This window comes from Acomys russatus, chromosome 24 (assembly GCF_903995435.1).
Source record: "Acomys russatus chromosome 24, mAcoRus1.1, whole genome shotgun sequence".
Taxonomy (NCBI): domain Eukaryota; kingdom Metazoa; phylum Chordata; class Mammalia; order Rodentia; family Muridae; genus Acomys; species Acomys russatus.
In genome coordinates, this window is record NC_067160.1 from 23,839,325 (window position 1) to 23,865,309 (window position 25,985).

The 25,985-nt window shown below is 38.5% G+C and overlaps 1 protein-coding gene across 1 annotated transcript in view; it reads left to right on the top strand.

Moving 5' to 3' along the window:
- The window catches only part of Fap (fibroblast activation protein alpha), a 50,040-nt gene extending 28,377 nt beyond the window's left edge, over positions 1–21,663 (top strand). The window contains exons 13-21 of the mRNA XM_051167100.1: positions 3,315–3,413; positions 3,857–3,926; positions 4,658–4,852; positions 9,801–9,855; positions 17,992–18,091; positions 19,165–19,229; positions 19,727–19,799; positions 20,068–20,141; positions 21,509–21,663. Coding sequence (XP_051023057.1) covers positions 3,315–3,413; positions 3,857–3,926; positions 4,658–4,852; positions 9,801–9,855; positions 17,992–18,091; positions 19,165–19,229; positions 19,727–19,799; positions 20,068–20,141; positions 21,509–21,613 — 836 coding nt within the window. The 3' untranslated portion in view covers positions 21,614–21,663. The remainder of the gene's footprint in view (positions 1–3,314; positions 3,414–3,856; positions 3,927–4,657; positions 4,853–9,800; positions 9,856–17,991; positions 18,092–19,164; positions 19,230–19,726; positions 19,800–20,067; positions 20,142–21,508) is intronic.
- The last annotated feature ends 4,322 nt before the right edge of the window (positions 21,664–25,985 follow it).

A 25,985-nucleotide genomic window follows, 5' to 3' on the forward strand; every position in this document is an offset into this window, starting at 1 on the left:
TTTGCACCTTACGTTTCTCAAAAACCCACTATCCCTTTCATTCAGTACCATCAATCTTCATTCAGCAAATATTTTTGAGCACTTACTAAATTAGGCCACATATTGTGGTACTGTTTCTCTAAAATGGTGGAGACCAGATTGGACATCATTCCTACCTCTCACCCTCAAAGAGATTAGAGATTAGTGGGCAGTGCAAATGTGGGAGCAGGCAAAAGTGAGAAAACAAAAGGCAGTGCTAAGAGAAAGGAAACATAATCACATAGCAGGGGAGCCCCCCTCTGGGTTATTTCAGAGAGGGACTGCTTGCTAATGGTATTCATCAAACCATTAAGAATTCTTGAATATAAAAGAAACTGATGTTGTTTGGAAGATTGCCTTGGCTGGTGGTTTCAAATGTGTGCTTTCTACCCCCAAAGCACTCACTGTGGAGAAGAGGAGTTTGAGGAGATGATGAAATCTGTTTAAAGTACTGATAGGATATGCAAATGGAGCTCATTGACCTACAGTGACTTGATTTTGATGTCTGAATGTCAGAGTAGAAGTTGTACTGAAGATGATCACCAAGAAGGTGTTTATGAACAGCTTGGTTTCTATGGCCTTGGAAGTGCATAAGATGGTAAATTAGTAAAAAGAGAGCCAACTACCTTTTAGGACAGTTTCTAAAGACCAGTGGAGGAGGTGACAAGAGTAAAGCAAGGAAGGACCTGCATAGGAAATTAGTGGGTGTTTGTTTTGACAAAGCACCAGTGCTTCTAGTGTATATGTCTATGGAGAGAGAAGAAAGGCTGGGAACAGTTGATGTTTTGTGAGATGATAAATATTTGTTGAATGTTGATTGAAGAAATTATGAGGCTAACAGAGTTTGAAGAATGCTAGAGGCAGCACATGGCACATGTCTGTAACCCCAGCACTTGAGAGGTAAAGAAAGGAGAATCAGACATTTGAGACTAGCCTTGGCTCTATATATAGCCTGTTCCATATAAGACCTAAGAAATAGAATAAGAAAGTCCCTGACAATTGGGAAGAGGTAGGGTTCAGAAACACATGAAGAGATCATCTCTTGAGATGAGACAGGATGAGGAAAAAGTGGTAGTTTTATAAAAGTTTAAAAAGCTCTTTAAAATGCAATGGACTTCATCTCCATTCAAAGAAGAATGCCATTTGAAAACAGCATATTATACTTGAATCAGAAACTATGGAAACCCAGAAGGTACTATGGAAACATTGAGGGCCCATTGAAGCTTAGTTGCTTTGGGCATTGCAGGTTCTCATTAAATTAAGTGACTGGATGACCTCACTTATCAGCTTTCCCACAGAATCTCCACAAAAATTAATTAATCTGAAATATAGCATTTTACTATGACTTAAATAAAAACAAAATATAAGATCCATCACTTTTAAAGTTCAATTCAGTTTTGACATAATAAAGTATCTACAAACATATGGAGTATGGACTCCATATCAACATTAGACCCTCAGTAAGGTCAATGAATAGTGAGTATACAGAGATAAGTAAAGAGGTATATGGTCTGGACTGTACCACCCCTGACAGACTGATGGCTTATAATGCACAGCCCCATAGAAACATCCAGTTGCCACTTCTCACTCTTACCATAGCCCTAGGAAATTCTATGTGTGCTTTAGGAAGAAAGATAACTTCTTCCTCACTATTCATGAGAGTACAGCTCTAAGTACAGAGGCATTGGTTAGGTTTTCAACCAAACCTGGTTCCTCATTAAGCCATACTATTTAAAAGTTTAATAATTATGAACAGAATGGCAATAAAGTTAAAATCATACAACGTGATAACACCTTCTATTTCCAGTATGTGCGGCCAGATAACAAAAATAGTAATGGATGAGTCCATTACCCACTCTTCATTCTTGCCTCATACAGGATGAGATCACATACAGACTCCACATGAAGGGAGGGACTGCTTGGATTCACTTAAAGTTGTGCATTAATTTTTGCAAGTTTTAACTTCTAGTATATCACAAGTATTTCTTTTCTGATGAGTTACCCAAAGCTAATGTGAAACTTATTATGTCTTTTATATAAATCATACCCAAAGCATTTCTACGTGTGCTAAGATTAAATATAACACATTTTGGAGCAAAATGCCATGAGCATATGAAAACAGAAAGCTATATGGGAAATGGTTTGGCAAACAGAGTAGTTATAAGTCTCCAGTTCACTGTCTTAAGTGACCGCTTTTCAAAAATGAATATAAACAAAATTCTTCAAGATTTATTTTGTAGCAATTACCATATCTCACAAGTCATCCACTTCTCTCTTTCACATAAAAAAAATCTAACTCTACATATTGTATGAAAGATTAATTTTTTCATGAAGATGCTAGTATCAAATTAAAACTTATTTTAAAAAGATTTCTTAATATAAACCCATTAACATGCATCATCAACCTATAAAATTCAGAGGATCAGCTGATTTATTCAGTTTGAAACATTAATGTGTGAAACACGACTGAGCTCAAGCATGAACCGTAGCTTTTGTTTTGCTCTGAGGTAAGGCCATAGGCTTCTGACCAGGCTAATCTTGAATTCACTATGTGGACCAAGCTGGCCTTGAGCTCATGGAGTACTTTCATTCTCAGCCTTCCAAGCACTGAAATTCTAGGCAGGAGCCTACACTCCCTATGGTAAACAGCAGCTTTCAAATTGTTCTTCAGGCACAAGACACAGCAATGCTGTGTGCTATTCTTTTACTAAGGTATATGACAATGCTGGGAGAAACATGTTGAAAGAATCAGGTACACAGAAATTTGTTTTCAAAAAAAGAGAATTTTAGTATTAATCAAACATAACAGGAAAGGTCAAGATACAAATACAAAAATCTGAGAAATGAGATTTAACCCTGCACACTGACTGAAGACATCAGGTTTGTGGTTACATCACCATTTCACTTAGATGGGTCAATGCTCTAGATATTATATTTCTTTCTTTTAGTCAACTTTTAAAGAAACGTCATCTATTCAGCTCATGGCTTCAAAATGAAAAAGCACAGTTCGATATGGGAAAATATGGTCAAATTAGCATTGTGGCTTGTATGTTCCTAGTCAAGATGCTGGAAATGTTAGGGGCTATAAGAATCGTTAAAGGACCCTGATAGAAATGTGAGGCCCCAACACACTGACATCTCCATTGGCAACTGCACCGTGACTGCCAGTATGAGGTACCCTAAAGAAACTGTACTCAGGCACTTCAGTGTCATACATACAAGCCAAAGGAATTTTATGAAAGAAATTATTTATGTAAATAATATTAACTGAAGATGAACATTATCTTTTTTTTAAGAAATACAAATATTGGAAGAAAACAAAGAATTAGAAAGTTCTTTGAGAAATATCCAGCTGCCTACAGAGGAAATTAAGAAGCTTGAAGTTGGTGAAATACGTAAGATCTTTTAAACACTTCTCGTTTATAAATGTAAAGGTGAACACTTCACTTGCTTTAAAAAAAAATTACTGAGTAAATGTTATAGTCCAAGCCATGTGAGATAAGCTCTCATTTAAAATAACCATTCTTTTAGTTTTGTTAAACATTTTTAAATGATTATAAATGCAGCTGATCATCTACTTTTCCATAGCTCTCTACACTGACATTTTTAAAAAAGAGATTATCTAACTTTAATTTTAGAATATATGCTTCTAAAGCAAAAAAGTATTTTTAGATTTATAGTCATTTGCAAATTAGACCTGAAATATGTAATAAAGTCAATTGGAAAATATGTAATTATTCCTTAATGATTTACTGGTTGTGGGTTTCTTTTATGGTGTGTACTGTTAAAGACAATAAATGTGATGGAATAATTATTCTCCCTTTTTCTGTTTTCAAAGCTTTATGGTACAAGATGATTTTTCCTCCTCAGTTTGACAGATCAAAGAAGTATCCTTTGCTAATTCAAGTGTATGTAATATTTTCTGTAGTGTAAAAACTATTTACTGAAAATATGTTGGATAAAATACACATTTATGAAATAGAATGAACCATTCTCCTTGGTAACAGTTCCTATTTATGCTGTTTTTATATATTCCCCCAACTAATCAGAGTAAATAAAATATGGTTATTTAAAATAGATCGAGGAAGTTTTGAGATTTGAGATGGACTTGCCTGTATTTGCTGTGTTGAATTTCCCTGGGATGGCAAATTGCCGAATGTGTCTTTGAGATAGAGTTTGCAGCCAAAAAAAAAAAAAAAAAAAAAATAGTGTAAATCATCTTAGCATCTTATGTAATTGAGTTAGAAATGAAATAAAGGAATGGAATACATTTAGTGGAATCACACCCAAAATCAGTGCTGACCTACACACAATTTGCTTAAAACACCATGCATTTTTTTAGTATATCTTATGTCTGCTTTTAGCAAGTGGCAGGTGGCAGAAATGACGAAAAACCCACACATATTCCTTGAAATGCCAACCCTAGATGTATCCGTTTTGGGGAATAGGAGAGGCTGTGTCCCAAAACAACTTCCTTGTTGCAAACCTCTGGGAAAAGCCTCTTGATGTAGAGCCAGCTCTAATGCTATTGACGTTGAGATTTTTTATCACATAATCGGACAGGGAACTGCCAAAGTCCCTGCTAGGCTTCTGTGGGATTTTATACTGAATTCAGAAATGATTCTTTATTTTCCTTTAGGTATGGTGGTCCCTGCAGCCAGAGTGTAAAGTCTGTATTTGCTGTTCATTGGATAACTTATCTTGCAAGTAAGGAGGGGATAATCATTGCCTTGGTGGATGGTCGGGGCACCGCTTTCCAAGGTGACAAACTCCTGCATGCTGTGTATCGAAAGCTGGGTGTGTATGAAGTTGAGGACCAGCTCACAGCTGTGAGGTGAGCACCTTTTCATCAAACTGTCCACTCACAACAAATGTAACCTAATTCCTATCCTAGTTCCTATAGAGGCCCCTAAACATGGTAGCTGTGTCCGACCACTGAGCTGTACTCCCAATCGTGTTTACAATTCCTAATGACTTCATTCTTTTTTGGTCTCATTTCCTGACTTGGTAAAAAAAATTATTATTAGCTTTAAAGGGGTCTTTTTGGCCAATCATGAGGAAAGTCATTCAGGGAAAAGGACTATAAAAGAGTAGAAAAATGCTTGATAGGTGCAAGACATTCCAACACACTTCTATTTATTGCCATGGCCCACAATTGGAAGAGCAAAAAGAAAAAAAAATATAACGTTAGCAATAATCTTCAATAAATCAAATACCTCAATCGTCGTCAGTCCTACTCTTTAGTTTAGAAATGGTTCAGGTTTCCATCGGCACTACATGTTCCAGGTGTCAGAAATTCATGTGTGATTAAACTTGCTGTCAATTTCTACCGTGCTAGCATGACAGTCTATGCTAACTTTCATTTGACAAAAAAAGCTCCTGTTTTCATGTAATAGAAGTAATTTAGAAGGAAAGCAGATCTAATTTCTTCTTCCCCAGCTATATTTCGAACCACAGTTTCTAGACGCAGTGGCTTTTTAAAATCTAAAAGAATGTTGTCAGTAAAACTGCTACTGCACTAAGAACACTATGCAGGATTCTCCTGGACTCCTATTACTGTAGGGTGAGTAGGTAAAGCTAGTGAATAAGAGCTCATCATTCTGAAAGACATGGGCCAACTGGCTGGTTGCTCTCATACATACAGATGATTTTGCACATGTAACAGTTAAAGACTGAACAATGATTAACAAGAAGGTAAAACATTAAAAACCTCAGTAGAATATGTTTCTGTCCCTTTAGTATCATTTTTATTAGCAATATTGATCAACATATGAAAGAAGTTGTATTTAACAGCTAGGATATAGGTCCAGGCAGCACTTTTTTATTTGTTTATTTATTTATTGTATTTCTGACTTTAATCAAAGCAGAAACTTTTAGATTCACATGTAACTAAGTTTAATAACAGAAAGGCAGTCATGATTCATTCGTTCCAATGTTCCTTCTGTTTAGTGAATAGCCATTTATGCACAGACAAAATGTGTTTGATGAGAGCAGCCAATTTTAATAAAATATAGTAGATTAATGATTAGATTGTTAAACATCAAAATCTATGATTAGCCCATCACTTCCTGGAGGCTATATAATTTCATTGATCCAGACTTAACATTTTTACTATTAATTTATTTGGAAGAATTTTATCCAATGAAGAAAATGGCTCAAGGTTAACTTCACTGGAGCAGCAGAGGATTTTGTCTTTTGCTTCTGTTTGTTTGTTGTGCTTTTGCTTTGCAGTGTTGAAAGCCAAGTCCAGGACCTTGTAAGTAATAAGCAACCACTTCCTTGCTGAGCTAAATCTTGAGCTTGGTTTTTCCAGTCTTTGACTGGCCCTGTCAAGGGTATAAACACATTTGTTAGCCCTCTAGCTTTAATACTTTGGGTGTTTTGATAGAGGTACACCTTGGGTCTTGTCTGTTAATACTTGAACTACACAAAACACCAAGGAAATATAAACCAAAGATTTCACAAAGTCACAATGATAAGAAAGTACAAGTCGTTGCTTCTTTAGTTAAGGGCTTTCTATAGTTGATAGAACTAGAGAGTGGCTTGTTTTGGCCTTGGCTTAAAGCATTCATAATCATACAGACTTCTAACAACAAAATATGCCACCATATTTAAGGCATTGATTTACCATCACAAATATAGTGCTCAACAAAAAGTGAATTCTTAATTCCATCTTTTGAATGAAGTAAAAGTGTAGATCTGAAACCCAGGCAAGGATCTTAATGAAAATTCTTATTTCTGGTATTCAATATATAGGACACAGAACCTTAAATTATACCTTCTCTCAAATTTGCAATAATATCAACTTGTCTTTGGTACTTAATTGCAGATGTGCCAGAGGTAGTAACTGCTGGCCTTTACCTTCCTCTAACATTTTTTTCTACGATGTAACTTGGAGAAAGTTTTCCTGATATAGGTAGGGCAAGCATACTGCCACCCATGTGCTTAGCCACTGAACAATGCATGCCATTTTCATACATGCCACCATCCTATATTCTGTACAAAGTGGTCCAAGTGGCAGTCCTCGCTTTCAATGCATTTACAATCTGGTAAATATAGATAAGTGGCCTGTGCTCTAAGGGGACACAGCTACTGTTAGATGGGACTTTTAGCAAGCCCTTGATGGCCATAGAGTAGCTGTGTGTCCCATTCAGGCAACAGTGGAGAGAGTTTCTGGGCCAGCTTTGGCTTTGTTTGAAATCTCTGTTACATGAACATGTAAAGAGACCTTAGAACCCCCTCCTTCACAAAAAGAAAAGCTGATGAGAGAGCAAGAGAGAAAGAGAGAGAGAGAGAGAGAGAGAGAGAGAGAGAGAGAGAGAGAGAGAGAAATGATGACCCCAAGAATTATTCATCTCCCTACCTCCCAAAGAAGTATTTTAGGAATCAGACAGCTAACACCTGACCTGAGGAACTGGGTTTGTAACCCCTTGACTGTAACTCTCAAATCACCTCAGAACAGAATTGTTTTCTTTGAATCTGTCAAAAAAAATTTGACATAGGTGAATTTTTTTTACATGTAAACAGAAAACTAGACACGTGTCTCTGAAACAGCAGTAAATTCTACTCAAGCCAAGCCAACATATTTATACAAGGTGAAAAATGGAGAATGAACAGACCAGTATCACCTCATAGCTTGTCTATGCATGAGAATGCTTGTAAGAAGACAGATGGTAGTGAGTTCACAAGTACGGTGACAAGAAAACATGATTTCTTTAGGCTTCTTGGAAAGTGCCATATATAAGACAATCATAAAATTTCAGAGATTATAGGGTCAGCGCCATTCATTTGGAGTATATTCGGCATTGTTTACCTTCTCATGGTCTTTATTTCTTGTGATCTAAGGGTTAACGGTGAAGAATTATCATGAGAAAACATATATTATCACACTTAACAGATAGTATCAAAAGAAATTTTCTCAAATAGTATAATTGATCACTGGGATTCAAGATGACCTTAGCTGAGAGTCTTTTTTATGGGGAAAAGATGTGAAATTCAGTTCAACCTCTAAGATTAGAAAAACATCTCATTCATGTGTTACTCTGTGTTGATTAAAGCCCATTATCAATAGTTTCTGATAACCTTCCAGGAAGCCTTCCAGATTTTGGGGGGTGAAATTTATAGAGCCATGTTAATCTCAAAAGGCTTGTATTATCTAGCTAACCTTTAACCTAGTCCTGCCACATTAAGTGTTAATGTTTCATTTCCATGTTAACCACTAAACTATCGTTTCCTGTAAATGTCATCCTTTCAGAATAAACCTAGCCAAGGGAGCGGATACGAATTTCCTGCTCCTATGCATCACCTGTTATTTGCTTTGTGCCCCAGATGTAAGGCAGTATTATTGTTAGTTTCTGGGAGATCATAAAACCATGACCGATTTTATGGCTCAGAACTGTCTTCCAAAACACCAGTAGCGAGGCTATCTTTTAACAGGAAAGTGAACCTTCTCATCTCCCATTTTGGTTTTGAAATTTGTGGGAGAATGGTTGACGGGTAACCCTCCGCCCCCCCCCCCCGACATTTTCTGCACATTTGCTCGCTTGTCCTTCATCAGCTTCCACGCAGGTAGCAATTTTCCCATTTGCTACTACGTTTCTTCCTTGTACACTCAGTGTCCTTCAGAATTCGTGTCGGGTAAGCTGTGACTAACGGGGCCTCTTCCCATCTGTTTGTCCCGGGCATTTGCCCAACTCTTCAATGCGTCAGAAACGTGCATGCTGAGTCGATGCAATGAGAGAAATGGTTGCTATAAAATCCCTTTAAGTAACTTTAACGGAGCTGGCAAAAGGGGCTCAGAGGTAGAGCACAAGCGTAGTTTATAACCTAAGGACCAGGGTCAATCCTCAGCACAACAAAAGAAAAGAAGAAACCCCATTATTCCACTAATAACAGCAAAACAAACAAACAAACAAAACACCCACTTGTATTCTTCTTCGGGAGAACCAATGACAAAGGCATAAACAAACCAGAGGCCACTCCGCTGTGTTTTCTGCGGTTGTGTCTTCTTGGGCCCTCCCTTCCATCTGCCTGGTGGGATCTCTAGAGCTCACTCACTTTCATTATCTCTCTTTTCTTATCTTGCTAGCATGGTTCTGTAAAGTTTTCTTGGGGCTCTCAACCCATTCCCCAAATAAGTATCCTTTTCTCTAGAATACTAGAGAATGCAATAGCTTTGCATTGCCCAGGAGGTTTCCTGGGACTTTTAAAGGCTGTTTTTGTTATAGTCCCTTATAGGAAATGTGATGGCATCAAGCAAACCATTTTAAAGGATACATGTAATTGTCCATACCATAGTAAATTTAGGGAGCTTATGAATGGCTAAGATAGATTTTTTTTTTAATAAGACTTAAAGTCAAAATGATGGTTATCTACAACTAAACAAGTAAGGTGAGACAAATTTAATAAGAATGGAATCAGCAATGAAACAGAAATCCTTTCTAAGAACCAAGGTTTTAGAAATTTGGTACTACCCAATGGATCTATTATATTCTAATGAGGCGCTCTGGGGACAGGCTTTGATAAGTCTCAATATTCAAATTCTGGGCCTCAGGACACTGGAATAGCCAAGGATGAAGAAGGGAACCCAAGACAGTCCTTTTATCCAGTGCAGATAACATGATATTATTTTAACTATTTGTAAATGCATCCTTATTATGCACGTGTTTAAACAAAGGAATGAAGCGTTTCTATTAAATCTTTGGATTAAATATGCTTGTGTAATGAAGTAAATGTCATGTGTACACAATTAAAATTCTAAAAATTTGTTTCTTTCACTTTAGAAAATTCATAGAAATGGGTTTCATTGATGAAAAAAGAATAGCCATATGGGGCTGGGTGAGTTGTTTTATGAGTTCTCTGCCTGTTAATTCGGTTTGGTAATCCTCGTTTTTGAAAGTGTTCGCTTAGAAGGTTTTTTTCATAAAATGTCAGTGTTGCAACATAATTTAATCTGTCAATAGAAACAGTCAATTTGGATAATATCATCTTTGAAGTGGTGGTTTTAAGCTTTTGTTTCTTTTTTTCTAATTTAATATCTTCTTTGTACAGCAAATGAGCTCATAATTGACACATGTTTGCTTAATTTTTAATACTAAATTATAGCATACTGAACTGAACTATGCCCATCAAAGGTTTGATTGTCTCTCTCATTTTGGATTTAATATTTATTTTATGTTTCATATTTCATTTTCATAAAAGAAAACTGAGCTAAGACTTGAAATGGTAGAAAATTTTCATATATAAATTGCTTAGTCTCTGGCCCAGTGCAATCCTATCAGGGTTGTTAAGCATTTTCCTCTTTGGGGACAATCAAGTTCTCCCCTGTAGACTCAATGTAAGTTGGTGTTAATGTGAAAAGAAGCCTTATTTGGCTCCCTGGCGACTGGTCATGGAGAAGACACTCCTCCGCATGTGAAGATGGATGCATTTATTGTAAATAAAAAAGAAAGTGGCAGAAGTAGTTAACTGTGGGCAATGAAGTTAGTGGACAACTCTAGAGAAATATTGGAAAGAGTTTAAGTTTTCCCATTATAAATTATGATAACTCCCCTTCAAAGAAGTTTCCCTGCTTCACTTTTTGGTCTGAATTTGTACATTTGCAATCAATTTGCAGCCGGTTGTGCTTGGGTTGTTTTTCTTGGCTGTTTTCTCTGAGAAAGAGGCTTGCACAAGATGGAGGGATTGAAACCCAGCACTGAAGGGAATCCACAGGGTCCAGCCCAGCTAGCTCAGTGACCTCACAGGAATGTGGAGGGAGTTGCTATTTCAAGCCATTTGGTCCTTCTCAAAACTATCAAATGTTAAGTATCTAAACGGAGTGGGATTCAAATGGGTAGCAACAAGTGAAATATTTTTATAGGGGAATATTTCAGATAAGACCTTTCCTATTATCCATTTTTTTTCAATTGAATTTATTTATTTATTTATTTATTTTTAAATAATTTTTTTATTAATTTATTCTTGTTACATCTCAATGTTTATCCCATCCCTTGTATCCTCCCATTCTTCCCTCCTTCCCATTTTCCCCTTATTCCCCTCCCCTATGACTGTTCCTGAGGGGGATTTCCTCCCCCTGTATATGCTCATAGGGTATCAAGTCTCTTCTTGGCAACCTGCTGTCCTTCCTCTGAGTGCCACCAGGCTATTATCCATTTTTGTGATATTCCTAAAGTAAATCTTTGACAGAGTCTCGTTTTAAGCAAGCCATGTGTAATCACTAACATTTTGCTTAGAGCTATGCTTTGCTTTTGCAGGAGGCTCTGAGTCACCACAAACTAGTACTTGCCTTTTCATCTCTTGACCATAGTTAGGATTAGTCTAGTAGAGAATCTTCTAGTTGGATTACCTGAAAACCCACTCATCACCCAACAGTGAACCCTTATCAGCCCAGAATCCTTCAGTAAGAGACTCTTACCATATCTGATTGTGTAAATACCATCAGAAGAAATAGCATATTATTCTCCCTGCACTGATGACTCTCTCACATGCCAGTAATCATGAAGTTGACTGTAAGAGTAGTTTGAAAGAAGAAAGCAATGAGCAGATTACCAATGTATGCTGTGCCTAAGTAGACCCCACTAGGCTGGAGGAAACAAGGAAAAAAGACATAATGGCATGCCTTTCTTTTTTTATCAGTTCTTCAAGTTTGGGACATTCCATTCTTATTGACCCATATTTCTGATATCTGACTAATCCATTCCTTCATCCTTGTAAATTATCATTGTATCTAACTTGATCCTTTGTTAAGCAATTTATTTTATTTTTTTTTTTTCATACATAGTCCTATGCCTCTGATTCCCTTTCAACTCCCTATCTATCTGAGAATGACCTGGAACTTCTGACTTTCCTGACTCTACCTCCCAAGTTCTGGGATGACAAACACACACTACTTTCCCCAATTTTGCATGATATTGGAGTTCTAACTTGGTCTTCATGCAGGCAAAGCAAGCAAGGTACCAAAAGAGCCACATCTGCAGGCCACACGATAGGTTCTTTATGGATGAAAGGGTGAAGAAGTAATAGATTTGACCATCATATAGGACAGGAGTAGACCATAGAAAAACAATGGTTTACCCAGAGATACACTTGTTATGCAGAAGAACAACAGGGAGAAGAATGGTCGATTGTATCTGTGAGAGCTAAGAGAGACGTCATCTTCAATAGGTAGTAACAGCTCAATAAATGAACATCCCAGAGTATAAAGATAAAGCATAAAGAGTGTCTTGACAAAGCAAAGGAGCATGTGTGCATTGGTCAAGAATATGTAAAACTTTGAAAGTCTATGGAATCTTGAAGAAAAGTTTCGTTTTTGTTTTTTATTCTTTGACAACTCTATACAATGAGCTTTGGTTATTTTTCACCCTCTGTTATCCTCTTTCATCCCCCACTGTCTCCCTCCAAAACATTTTTCCAACAAGTCCACTTCATGCTTGCGTGCCTCCACTGATTTTTATTAGTAAGATTTCTTTTGAGAGCATGAGGGAAGGGCAATTATTTACTAGGATATAAAATGGGCAATGTGTCAGTGGCTACACCCCTCCCCCAGCAACTATGAACTGCCAATCATCCCTTAGAGGGTAAAGTTCCATGATCTTCTCTCCATGGATGATGGAATGTTGACAGACCCAATACTGTGCAAGTCATGTTCAGGTCAAACACAGTCAGTGTGAGCCCATAAATATAACATCCACGTCACAACATATCCCTATTCTTGGTCTCTTAAATCTTTTCGTCTTCTCATTCGGTTTACAATGGTCCCTGAGACTTGAAGGAAGTGATCTAAATGTCTCTATTTAGGGCCAAGTACTTACTTGATCTTAGTCTCAGGACTTGCTGTGAATCTCCACATCGCCTGCTGCCCACTGCAAAAGTAAGCTTCTATGACAAAGCATGAACAGCGGTGCTGATTTGTGGTTATAAACATTGGTTTTTAAAAATGAAGTCAGACAGCATGTTCATTTAGCAGGACAACAGTAGTAGGACTCAGCTTGTGACCTACCAGCCACATTTTCTTAGCAGACCCAGAGTGTGCAATGGGCTTCAAATCAAACCAGAAGATTATTAGTTAATTCCATGATAACCATTTCTCTATTGTACCAGGGGCACATATTACCTGGCAGGTCATTTTATACTGAAACACAATTTTTAATTAATTACTTAATTAGTTAATTCTTATACAATACATCCCAATAGCTGTTTTCTCTCTCTACACTCCTCCCAACTCCCCCACTTCCCCTCTCCCCCAGAGACACTCCTTTGTTTCCCTTCAAAAAAGAGCAGGCCTCCCAGGGATATCAGCAGAACATGTCATAACAAGGTACAATAAGACCAGCCACAACCCTCATATCAACACTGGACGAGGCAACCCAGTAGAAAGAGAGTGTCCCAAGAGCAGGTGAAAGATCAGAAACATGCCCACTCCCACAGTTAGGAGTCCCTCGAAAGCACCAACCGAGCAACCATAACATATATGCAGGGGACCTAGCACAGACCCATGCAGGCTCCGTGATTGTTATGAAATACAATTTTTAATGTGTTATTTCTCTACTTATATATTCTTTAGGGTTCCACAGTGCTCATGATATAAATAACAAATATCTATCCTTGTGCACAAGGCCCTCAGCAACCTTGCTCCTGGTACCTTTTCAATCTTGTTCCTCCCAAGGGAATTGGTCTTTGCTGTTCCTGTGGTTCTATAAACATCCTAGCAACAATTCCATGCACTCCCTCCATTACTCACCCTTCTCTTCCTCTAAAATGGAAAACTACTTGTTGCTGAAGATGCAGCTTAATGCACAATCTTGGTGTTGCTTTAACTCTTTGTACTCTTCTTAGTAGGAATTGGGATGCTTTACTAGTCTATACGGTTTTTCCACAAGCATTCCATTCCACAAGAGAATGGACTGTATCTTTTTTTTTTTTTACAGCTTTTTTTCTCAAATGTTTAGCAAAATATATAGCCATGTCAAGGATCCCTAATATTAACTATATTTTAGCCCATGCCTTAGTGTTTTCCCAAAATTTGTCCCACTCGTATCAGATGGTTTTTTCATGAAAATTTTCTATGGTCTAACAGTATGGAAAGGTGATGTTTATTTAGAATAGTGTGTTTAGGCTCCATGAAAGAGAAAGAAAGAAAGTGTTAGGTTTTTTTGTTGTTGTTGTTGTTGTTTAACACAAATCATATTTTATTTCACAATTATTTATTCCTCCTTTTCTGACAAACACGTATCAACATTAGTTCTCATGGATATATCTATGAGAAGACCTAGTGATGTTAATAATGCCACTGTGTTGGTGTATTAGCAAGATAATGTCATAGAATAAGAAGTGGTCTGAGGCTAGAGAGGGGTCTAGACTATTAACACTAGAGACAACTTGCAAAGGCCAGCAGTTAAGCAGAGAAGCAGGCAAAGGGAAGAGACCATAGTCTTACTAGTCTCTTACAGACCAGTTAGTCAGAACCTACTGGAAGCTGGAGATATGCAGGAGGAAGACGCTAAGAATGCTCATAATGCTATTCAGCTGGCAAGGCATCGTTTCCTTCATAATGTCAAGTACTTCTGTGCCCTGTTAAATAGGTCATGTCCAACCCAACAAATAGTGTTTACAGCTAGTTTGTCAATAACTTTCAAATCCTACGTTTTCTTCCAGGGTTTTTTTTTTAAAGGAGAAAGGGGCATTTTTAACACTACTTTTCATTAACTGGATCATATAACCAAAGACTTGTAGCCCCCATTTTAGGCAGTTACTAAATACCTGTTATATCTCCATCATGGTGTTTAAGACATGCCTGTTCATTATAATGATTCCTGATGGGACTGATTTTGCCCTTGGGCCATTTGGCAATATTTAAGAGACATTTTAGGTTTTTACTCCAGAGAGAGGCTATTGGTATACGGAACAAAGCCAGGGAAAGGATTAAACGCTCAACACTGCTCAAGAAAGCCTATAACATCAGTAGTGTTAAAAATCTCAGATGCAATTAAAAAAAAATGAAAGCAATTATTCTTACTGTTCAGGAACGGAGAGAGGTTTGCACAAACTATTAGAAAAAGAAGCTACATTTGCAGGCTTTGCTTTGTTAGTATAGACCTAGCCAGGTGGTGTTGAATACGCATCAGTTCATTATTTAATCTTAGTTCCTTTCTTTTGCAGTGACTAATTATAAGCAATTTGAATTGCTATGTGAGAACGATGTAACTGTAGAGTGAATACACTTCTAATGAGAGACCATGTTGAACTATATTATTTCTGCCAAAAGAAGTTGCCCTGGTGTGGGGAAACAGCAGGAAATGTCATGAGCTGAGGAAGCAGGCCTTCTGGGTTTGAGCCCCAGTGCAGGTGTTTTGTTGATGCCACAGCCTTTGTATGAGCTTCATCTTCTCCATTATAAAATGCATCAACAGTTTCTTTCCCTGGTCACTGTAGGGATTACAGGAGATAACAGTGGAATTATGTATTCAGTAAATATGCATTTTTTATCCCTCTTGTACATCAGGCCATATTTTCAGTGCTGGGAATCGATCCATATGCAATATAAACAAAACTCTCTGTTCATGAAGTCGGAGAACAGTGGGAGAGAAAGATAAATAAGGACAATATAAAATGTGGAGAAATGCTAAGGGATATTAAAAATGCAAAATAAAGCCAGAAAGCAGGGACGTAACAGGCGAGTCGAATTGCACGGTTTGAAGCTAGAAGAAAGCTAGAGAGGATCTTTGGAAGTGACATTTGAGTTTAGACCTGAAGAAGAGCAAATGAGGCCTGAGGAGGGCTGCTTCCTGGGGAAAGAGGTATCTGGTGGAAAATGGCTGCATTTGCAAATGTCCTGAGGCCAGACCATGCTCCCAGAGTTCAGAGAACAACAAGAGAGCCAAGGAACAAAGTGGGAGCGAAGAGAAGAATGCATGGCAGGGAGGAGGGATGCGGGGTGGAAGAGACAGATGGTGTGGAACCATACTGAGCATCGCAGTGAACTCCTAAGCCAGATAAGTGCTAGCTAGTTATTGTTATTGTTGGTAGGTAAAATGTCCCAGTGTGTACGATAGCTTAAATAAGAGCGTCCATACCCCCTGTTTTAAAATTCCGTGCCCTTCCAAGAGTGACTTTAAAAGCATCCTTCATTTGAACAAAATGGCAAGGCATCTAAGTGCAAAGGACACAATTCTAGAATTCTCTTGGCCAATCTGCTCTGTGGGCTCTTTTCTTACAGCAGCCCTCCCACTCTGCCTAGGAGCCCTGCTCATGAGAGAGCAGAAAAAGTCAATGCGGGCTTTTTCTCCCCCCTCTTCATTTCTACAATAGGAATAGCTTTTCCAAGCCACCCGGGGATTTAAAGTCTTAGCTTCTCTTGCTGTCTTATGGATACAGTATGGTTTTGCTATCACTGAGGCAATATTTGTAATCTATCTAAAAACAGGAAAAAATATATACTAAAAAGGGGTATTATAACCTAATCCCTGAGTTGGTACATAATAATAATGTCTAAGGTTTTGAACGTAAGTGCTTGAGAAAATTTAATGTGTTTTGGAAATGTCAGTGCCACCTCCTGCTCTTCTTTGCTCTGGAATATGGTGAGGAGAGGCCATATCAAATGTTATTATTTTACTAAATACTCCTTTCCAATAAACTCACAAAAGATGAAAGTTTAGACTGCTGTCGTTTGAAGTGGAAATTAAAGAGGGAGGAAGCCTTTCCCATCTAAGAACAGTTCTTTCTTGCTGTCCCACTATCTAAAGCAAATTATTTTCATAAGTGAAATGTTGAATCATATAGAGAAATTCACTTACCAAAATGATTTCCAAACCCAAATGTTCCTTCTGCTTTTAAAATATATTTCCCCCTATTAAAACCTAGTTTAGTTCTTCTCCAAATATAATAAAAAGAGGCCACAGTATAATTGGAGTAGCCTATTTTATTCTGTGTTTTGCAGCCAAAGGCCCTCAATAAAATTCCCCAGAGATGGAAACATAAAACTGCAAGCTACTTAGAGGATTCTTCACTTACTTGCTAAATTCAACAAGATTCTTAGCTAGTTTTCCACTGCTTATATTTCATGGGTTAAGAATGGACCCCCTTGCCCCTCTCTGCTCTTCTCTTTTCCTCTTCCCCCCACCTTCCCCCATCCATTCCTAAAAACACCAACAATGTGCCTTTTCCATTTTTTTTTTAGCTGCTATGTCACTGTGGCTCCATGACTCCAGCCATGCCCTATTAATAAAACAGCTGAAAACCATAGCACAAATTCTACCTCGCAAGACTTTTGTGAATGTTAGACAGTATCTTACATTTACATTTTGGAAACAACTCCTTTTCTCTGTGCATCTCTTTAAGTAGAATCTTGTTTGTTTGTTTGTTTGTTTTATTTTGTTTTCTAACAAAGACTTAGTAAGAAAGATCTAAAAGAAAACAGAGTTTTGTGCTTTTATAGAAACCTGGTCATTTAACTACCTCTCTCTCTCTCTTTCCTTTCTCTTCTTCTTCTTCTCCTCCTCTCCTCCTCCTCATCTTCTTCTTTTCTTCCTCCCCCCCCCCCCGGTCTGTCTGTCTTTTTGAGATACAGTTTCTCTGTGTGGCCCTGGCTGTCCTGGACTCACTTTGTAGACCAGGCTGTCCTTGAACTCACAGTGACTTGCCTGCCTCTGCCTCTGCCTCTGCCTCTGCCTCTGCCTCTGCCTCTGCCTCCCAAGTGCAGGGATTAAAGGATTGCACCGCCACACCTGGCTATCTTTATCTCTTAAACTTTACCTACCTTGTTTTCAGGGAGTCTATTATGATCAGGTCATTAATTGCTCTCTGATTTATCAGAGATAAAGTTACTAGTGGAGCTTGGGACCAAGGTGCATGGTGGGCCTTTAACTAATTTCATACTTGGCCCCAGCTCCCCTCAGTCTTATTATGAGTGGTCTGAGACCACAGAGACGCTTCTGAGCATGCGTCTGGAGCTGACCAATAACAATGTCTCCACAGTCCTATGGAGGTTATGTTTCATCCCTGGCCCTTGCCTCTGGAAGTGGTCTTCTCAAATGTGGAATAGCAGTTGCTCCAGTCTCCAGCTGGGAATATTACGGTATGGAAATATTTCATAAATGTTGCTGTGAAAACATTTAGCACATAATTACTCTATATTTGAGGTTGCTAGGAAAACAAATTATGCAGTAAAGCTCACCCCAGCATCACTGGGGAAAATAAAATCTACAAATGAGGTTGTTCATATAAGTCATTATTACCTTTCGTGATTAAAGAGAGAAAGGACTCTTCACAGACCCTGTATACCTTATTTTCTCTCAGAAACTTGGAGCCCTTGTTGAAAAAAAAAATACTTTAATATCAGAGCTAACTCTGTATTTGAAGGCACATAACTCCAGCAATGATGGCTTTTGCAAAGTTAAGGCAGAGGCATTCACGTTTACGCTGGAGGGTGGAGGCACAAATCAGAGGGGAAAAATTGTGTGTGTGTGTGTGTGTGTGTGTGTGTGTGTGTGTGTGTGTGATTATATTTAAATTTGGAAATATCCACTCCTGTGCATGCCAATTTTGATGATTAACCTCAATGCAGAATGCTTATTTGAAAGAAACTCTAATAATTGCAAAAGAAATAGCTTTTTCTATATTCTCTTTTCCACACTGGGGTAAAAATGAGACATCCATGCCTTACAGGGTATCTTTATTCAGAAAGGTACGTGTTTGTGTATTTGAATATGTGTGTGTGGTGTTGTAGCAAGTAAGTCTGGGAGACACATTTTCATCCCAGATGAAACACACTAGTGAAGAGACCAGAGGTGGTGGGTTTTGCAGGTTATTTTAAAATATAATGAAGCCAGCCGTTCCCATCTCAACAGTTCCCCAAGGAGAGTAAGTGAACACACTTAAAAGCAGCCAGTGAAAGGAAATGCCTAGGCATTCATGCTTATTCATGCTTCCACAACGTCTCTGCATTCTTTCCCCAGCCTCACCGAGGTGAGCTGCACAAAGGACACCTTCGCTGAGGCCAACCTGGATAGCAAATGAGACAAGAGCGCACTGCAGAGCCTCCACATGGGCGAGCAGGGCACAATTACTGATGTAGGAGTTACGTAAGACAGTGAAACGGCATGGACAAGATGGAAATAACGCGCTCTTATGTCTTGTGTATTTTTATAGCATCCATCTACACAGAGAGATTCATGGGCCTCCCAACAAAAGATGATAATCTCGAGCACTATAAAGTAAGCATTTCCAGTTTCCCATTGTATCTAGGTCACTAGTTCGTTTTCCAATGTGTTAAGTGATTCCAAGTTTGCACGTTCCGTTCTGGATCCCCAGGCAAGACTTATGATCTTTTGTTACCTGCAAAGCATTACTGGAAAGAAAATTTTACTCTTTGGGGGAGTCTATCTTTTCACAATCCTTCTTTCCCCTAACCTCCCTTTTCTCATTTCTCCTCCCCACCCCCCAACGCCTACACAGCTTGAGCGGGCATCACTTATGCCTAAGGTCTCACTCATGTGCAACATATGACACATAAGCTTTCAGTTTTTCAAGCTAAGAATCAGATGGAAGTAATGCAAATGATGATGAAAATGTGTTGCTCTGACTCTTAAATATTTATCAACCAAAGCAATACATAATTTCAGTATTGGTGCGAAGTCCATCGCACAATGATTTAGCTAGTTTTCTATTAGAACTTGCAGCAACTAAAATGTTAATTTTTCTCCTTTTCCAGAATTCAACTGTGATGGCAAGAGCAGAATATTTCAGAAATGTAGACTATCTTCTCATCCACGGAACAGCAGATGGTGAGGTTTAAGCAAGACTCTTACACATAAAAATACTGAGCCAGCATTACTTTGTTTAAGAAACATTAAGCATCTTCCTATGCCTGTGCTCAGGGTCACTACCTAAGAGTCAGGGACATTTCCATATTTGAGCGTGATCACTCGCTGCTGACAATGTCAAATGCATGACTAGATAATTGCCGGTGTTCATTTCCAGGCAGTACATTGTCACTCTAGGCTTTCTGGTATTTAGCAGCACTTTAACTCTCTCGCTCTCTCTTTGTTGCAGATAATGTGCACTTTCAGAACTCAGCACAGATTGCTAAAGCTTTGGTTAACGCACAAGTGGATTTCCAGGCAATGGTACATGATTCTGTTTTACCCTTGTTCATGGCCTTTGACCTCCAACCTAATAGAAAGGGGTCTTGCATGTGTGTGTGTGTGTGTGTGTGTGTGTGTGTGTGTGTGTGTGTGTGTGTGTGTGTAGCAGAGTATTAGTAAATGGAACTCGAACTTTTTTCTGAAGCCCTTGAAGGGCTGAAAGTAAGTTAAAACATCTATGGGCCCCATATAAAATAAGGTAATTTGTAAGATAAAACAGCCCAAATATTTAATGGTTCTCTAGTCCTGGGTACATAAATGTAAGCGCATGTTCAGAGTTCCTACAGAACCTAGGATTCTCAGAGCAGCTAAAAGGTTTTGTTGATTCCTCAAGAAGCAGTTGCAGCAGAATGTTCCCCAAATCTCCGTGCCCCACCTCCCCCGGTTCCTGCAGGTCCATTCAGAACTAGAGAACCAGTTTCTCTGTGTGCACTCACGCCTGGCACATGTGCATTCCAGGTTGCAAGAAGAATGTGTGAAATGTGCTTAGAGGAGGCAATAAGACCAAAAATGGAAGCAGTCTTTGGTAGTCACTTTGCCCTGGCTTCAGCAAATCTATTTTCTCCCTCAATTGCTTGTATTGGACAGGACTCCAGAAAGGGAGTCCTCAGCTTTTAGAAATTTGGGTTTTTTTTTTTCAAAAATGTAATTTATAAGAAATGAGATGAGATTTTTTTTTATGGCCTTTGTTTATTGTGACAGCCTAAAAGAAATTCAGCTCGGTAAATACATAGCATTGTAACATGACCCCTGACACCCTTATGCGATGAAGACAATAATCTCTAACAATAAAGTTTAAAGTTAGGTTATCTCCCCTCTCTTTTCTTTTATAACCATGTTTTAAAGCCCTATGAAAGATACTTATGGTTATATGTGATATGCTACATGGTGGATTTTTCTCAAACAAAGGATATTTAAATTTATAAGCCAAAGCTTAAGGGAATTTTTAAGCTACCATGGTCCTAGAAAAAAATTAAATAGAATGCTTCTACATTTGAAATGCAAAGTCCAAGTGTGTGAGAACCAAAGTAACAGACCTAATGCATCAGTTCTGGGACCTAAGGCTCTTGACTGGAATCCCTAGGCTCCTGGCCATTGGAACAGTTCACCCTGGAGAACCCAAGGCCTCCAGTTACAGAACATAAAACAGCACCTCGTGTTAGTAAGAACTCCACTCTTTTCTGTTCCAAATACTCACATGCAAACGATTGTATTTATTCAATGGCTCTTAAAAGACTCTTCTAAGGAGGTTAGGAAACTTACCATGATTTTAGAGCAGAGGAAAGCCAATGCTAGGTGTGTTCTTGTGGCTCCAGAAATAAAGCGTACTTCTTTCCTTTGTGTTGCAGTGGTACTCTGACCAGAACCATGGCATATCTTCTCGGCACTCCCTGAACCACTTGTACACCCACATGACCCACTTCCTGAAGCAATGCTTTTCTTTACCAGACTGAATCAATGTGGGCATTAGCATACAGCACAGACTGAGAACTTCACGTGGATGACTTGGACCATGAATATTGTAAAGGGCGCTAAAAATTTAGGAGGGCTCAGAAGTTCGGACTCAACCTTGTTTACATTTTCTTGTGCTCTGTAAAAGAAGAGGAAAGGGAACGATGCATTTCTCACTTCGGACACAATGTTTTAGCATGTGTTCATTTTAGGGGGAATAAAGTCAGAAGTTCAGGTTACGCTGTGATCTTTGCATGTGCTCATTTCACTCTCAGGGTCCTATTGTGGGAAACGCTTCTCCATGAAAAAGACATGAAAGACATGGTTGCCACAGAGGAGAAGAAGGTGGGGACAGATTTTGGGTTTCTGTAATGAGAACCCCAAATACTGGGACAGACAGCACAGAGTACAGAAAAGCGCAGTTCAGACCGTATGATGAACCAAGGCCGAAATGTCTGCACTTCCTGCTGTCCCTCCCAGAAATGTTTAACTTTCATTCTAAAGTTTTCTCCAGCATTTCTAAATGTGTTAAGAAAGTCAGACTTTAAAAAACAAACATTAATCTAGAAGTGATGTTACTTTGAATCTCTGTAGAATTAGAAGAACAAAACAAACAAAACGCCAAAAAAAATCTGCCCCCCATTACTAAATTAAACTAACAAAAGTAAGACAACAATATACAAAAGAGAAATTTTTGCATCTGTTAAGTCTCCCCGGAGTTTGACTTTAGAAACTTCATTTCAAGGAATAGAAAGCTATAATGACTGTCATCAATTAGAAGCTTTGCGCAGTTTGCCAACTCTGTGATTACCACAAAAATTTAAAAACAGCCCCAGCAGGACCTCAGAAGATACGCGGGAACAAACTTGGAAACATCCACGAAGCCACTGTCTAGAGAGCACTTCAGCATTTCCCAGCTCTGGACTTTTCCTGGGCACTCCACCCCCACCCCAGACCTAATTCTTCCTTTCTGATTACACGGGTCTCAAAGCCCTCCTCTCATTTCAACAGCCGGAAAAACCCACTGAAACAAGGAATGGGTGCTTAAAGGCCGTAGATCACAGTAGTTTTTACTTTTTTTTTTTTTTTTCAGACACTTCTCAACCCCAAATCCTTTCTACTACCCCGTTATGAAGCCAACTTCTTACTCTGGCCACGCAGTCTCACCTCCCTCAGAGGCAGGGGAGTCGGGAAGGCACCTTTCCAGATCCAGAAGGTTGGGTCTCACCACACAAAGTGACGGATGTCCTGAACCGCAAAGAATGTGTCTCCCTTAAGTTCCGTTCTCCACAGCACAGCCTCTGACGTAAGCCCAGAGGAGCCCACAGTTTCCCTGCTTGGGAGAATACAACAGTCATTAGGAATTTCCTAGTGGTACTCGTCTAAGAATTCCAAACAAGATCACTATCGGAAATCTTGCTACGTCAATAAACTTCACCTTAGCGTGGCCTTTGCAAAGGCAGTTTTTATACTCATGAATAGAAAGCGGCTTTGCGCCTCACACCTTTGCGCCTGTCCTCACAGAACTGACTACCAAAAGACAAACCCAGTCAGGTCATTTCCCTGCTTTGAATCCCCCCATGGATTCTTTAAACTCAACTGCATGGCCCATGGAGCCTTTGTCAGTCTTTCCCATGCGGATTTTCCCAACCTTATCTCCAATCATCGGCCTCCATAAGATCTGAATTTCTTCTAATATACCATAGTCCTCCACCTCTCTAGACACTGTGAAAGTTTAGTGTAAGCCACTAAACATTTGTGGCTATCTTAACTTAAATGAATAAACATTTAATGAAATTAAAGCACAGCACTGTAACCATGCTAGCCGTGTGGAATAGGAGTAGACAACAGAACGCACTCCGGCACAGACATATTCTAGAGCGATCTCCATGGCCTAAGATGCACAACATATTAACAGAGAAAGCTCACCAATGGTTTATTAAATGCACACCTCTACACACTCATGCGAGGTTTCTTTTGCGTTGCTTTTGATGGAACCGAGCCTGACTTCCTGGCTATAAACATCTAGGTCCTCCTCAGGCCTTCACTGTATATGTTCATTCGCTGGCGGGGGTTCATTCAACAGACATTTGTTGAATCTGGCTGTGTACCAGACATTGCAATACACTGAGGAGGGAAACGCAACAATTTGACTGGAAATTCTTTAATGTTTACATTTTTTTCTACATTACTAGAGTCTCCTTTGGGCTTGGAAGACTAGAAGGGCTTTAAGGGACAAAGGGGATGCTATTTAAAGTAGGAAATATCAAATTAAATGGATGCTTATAGAGCATTATACCCATTTTCTTTTTTAAATTAGCATACTAATATTTCGATTTTCCTGCATTTTATTCTTGGATGATTTTGGAGAAGGAAGTCTCAGTGTTACAAAGTGCATATTCCAAAGTATACACTGATCACAACCGAGAAATTCATCAGTTCATTCATCAATAGATGCAAATCACTATTTTATGTACTATAGGTGGCGAAAAGAAAAACAAAACCCTCACACACAATGAAAGAAAAACATTAAAGTGTTTTTAAAATTATTCTCATTTCCTCCCGTGTGGCACTGGCCCTGGTACTACTTCTAAAGTTTTTAAAGTTTTAAATGATAATTTAATATTTCTTAGAGAGAGTGAGGAAACAGAAGCGGGCACATGAAAATTTTGGTTAAACTTAGCACAGAAAAAGGAACTTCTACTGACATCTTACTTTTTTATACATCTACCTCAGACGACACAGTGTGTTATTTATTTCCTTCAAGGAGCATTTTCTGACTCCCGACGTTGGCATAGTACGTGTACTTCAGGGGTTACAAAGACGAATATATGTGACAATTTCCCCATTTGTAGACTGTTTCAGGAAAGGCGACTTAACGAATCTGATTTTCCCAACATTTAAGCATTTTTTCAGAAGCTGACAGATCTTTATGCAAATGTTGTTGCCAAGCTGTTTGTAATGGTGAAATTATACTTTGACAGTAACTCTTTAAAATATATTAAACCCAGCTAAGGTTTTTTTGGAAATGTTGCCAATTAAGTGACTTTAATGAGCTTCTTGATGGTAATGTAATTAAAATTCAGATGTTCTAATTGTTAAAAAAAAAAAATAGTTCTGGGAAAGTAAAATAAGCAATGTAAAACGAATTAGGGCTAATTTAAATGGTGATTATGTGATCTTCTTAGAAGAGTCTACCAAAACAATGCTTTCAATTATGCTGTTTACAAAGAAGAAAGAAGGCACCTAACAAGAATTTCAAACTGAATCAATAAAGCAGATATTCTGACTTTATCCAATAAGACAGACTGAAAGATTGTGAGTGCAGTAAATCTTTTGCAGCCTGAGGGGGGGAAAAACCTGTGGCAACACTTCCTCGGCATAATGGACAGGTACCTTGGCGATTTAGAGTGGGATAATTTTTAATTCAGGGAGAAATTAGGGCTGGACCTCAACAAGCTATTCAGGGAGAAAATGATCTGGCTTACAGCAAAATCCTCTAATGACCACCTGCTCGGATCATTGGCATGCAATCCCAGCATGCTGGTCACACACACTTCTTTTGACACACAGGTAATGTCTTTGGCAAGCTGGAGCAGTATGATTTCATTTCGTTGGCTTCTAATTAATACTCCATTACTGAGTACTTTCTTTTAAAAACCTGCTTTGACACCCCGTGCTTTGACAAATATTTGCTGGTACACCATGGCATCCTTTGCTCTGTGGTTATGGAAAGCCTGTGTTCTGTGAATGAGAGAGTCAAGCTGAGGTCTCAGCACAATGGCCCGACAGCCCAGCTTCCTACTTTGATAATTACTGTTCATTGACCTGCTAAGATAGAGTCATCTGTGCCAGTCATTAATTGCTGAGAACAGGGATGCTTCTCACTGCACTAGAAAGAAAACTTAGGAAATGTATGTCTTAATAAAACAAATACTAGGGAATTAAGCTGCTCGGTGTGTTTTTTAAAAATCCACTCACACATGACTTAGGTTGTTATTGAACAATCCTTTCAAATTGCCTTTGAACAGATGATAAATGTTTTATATCACACTCACAGTAAGTTACTTCCCAATGTTAAGGAAGTGATTATTAAAATACATTGTATGAAACTCTTAAAGAACTAATAAAAATTTTAAAAGAAATAAACTAATTACTGAATTTTCAATAGATACTTAGCATCTTGTACCTACATTAATATTAGAAAATTAAAGGAGTGCTTTCCATTAATTCATTAATTTTCATAATTCCCTGTTTCCGTTTCTTTACAAATAAAATAGACATAATCATACTTCCCTTTCCATGGAGCTGATTAGACACTTAAAATATTTACTGTTTGTGTCTAGCTTATAAGAAGGAAGGATTTTTTAGATG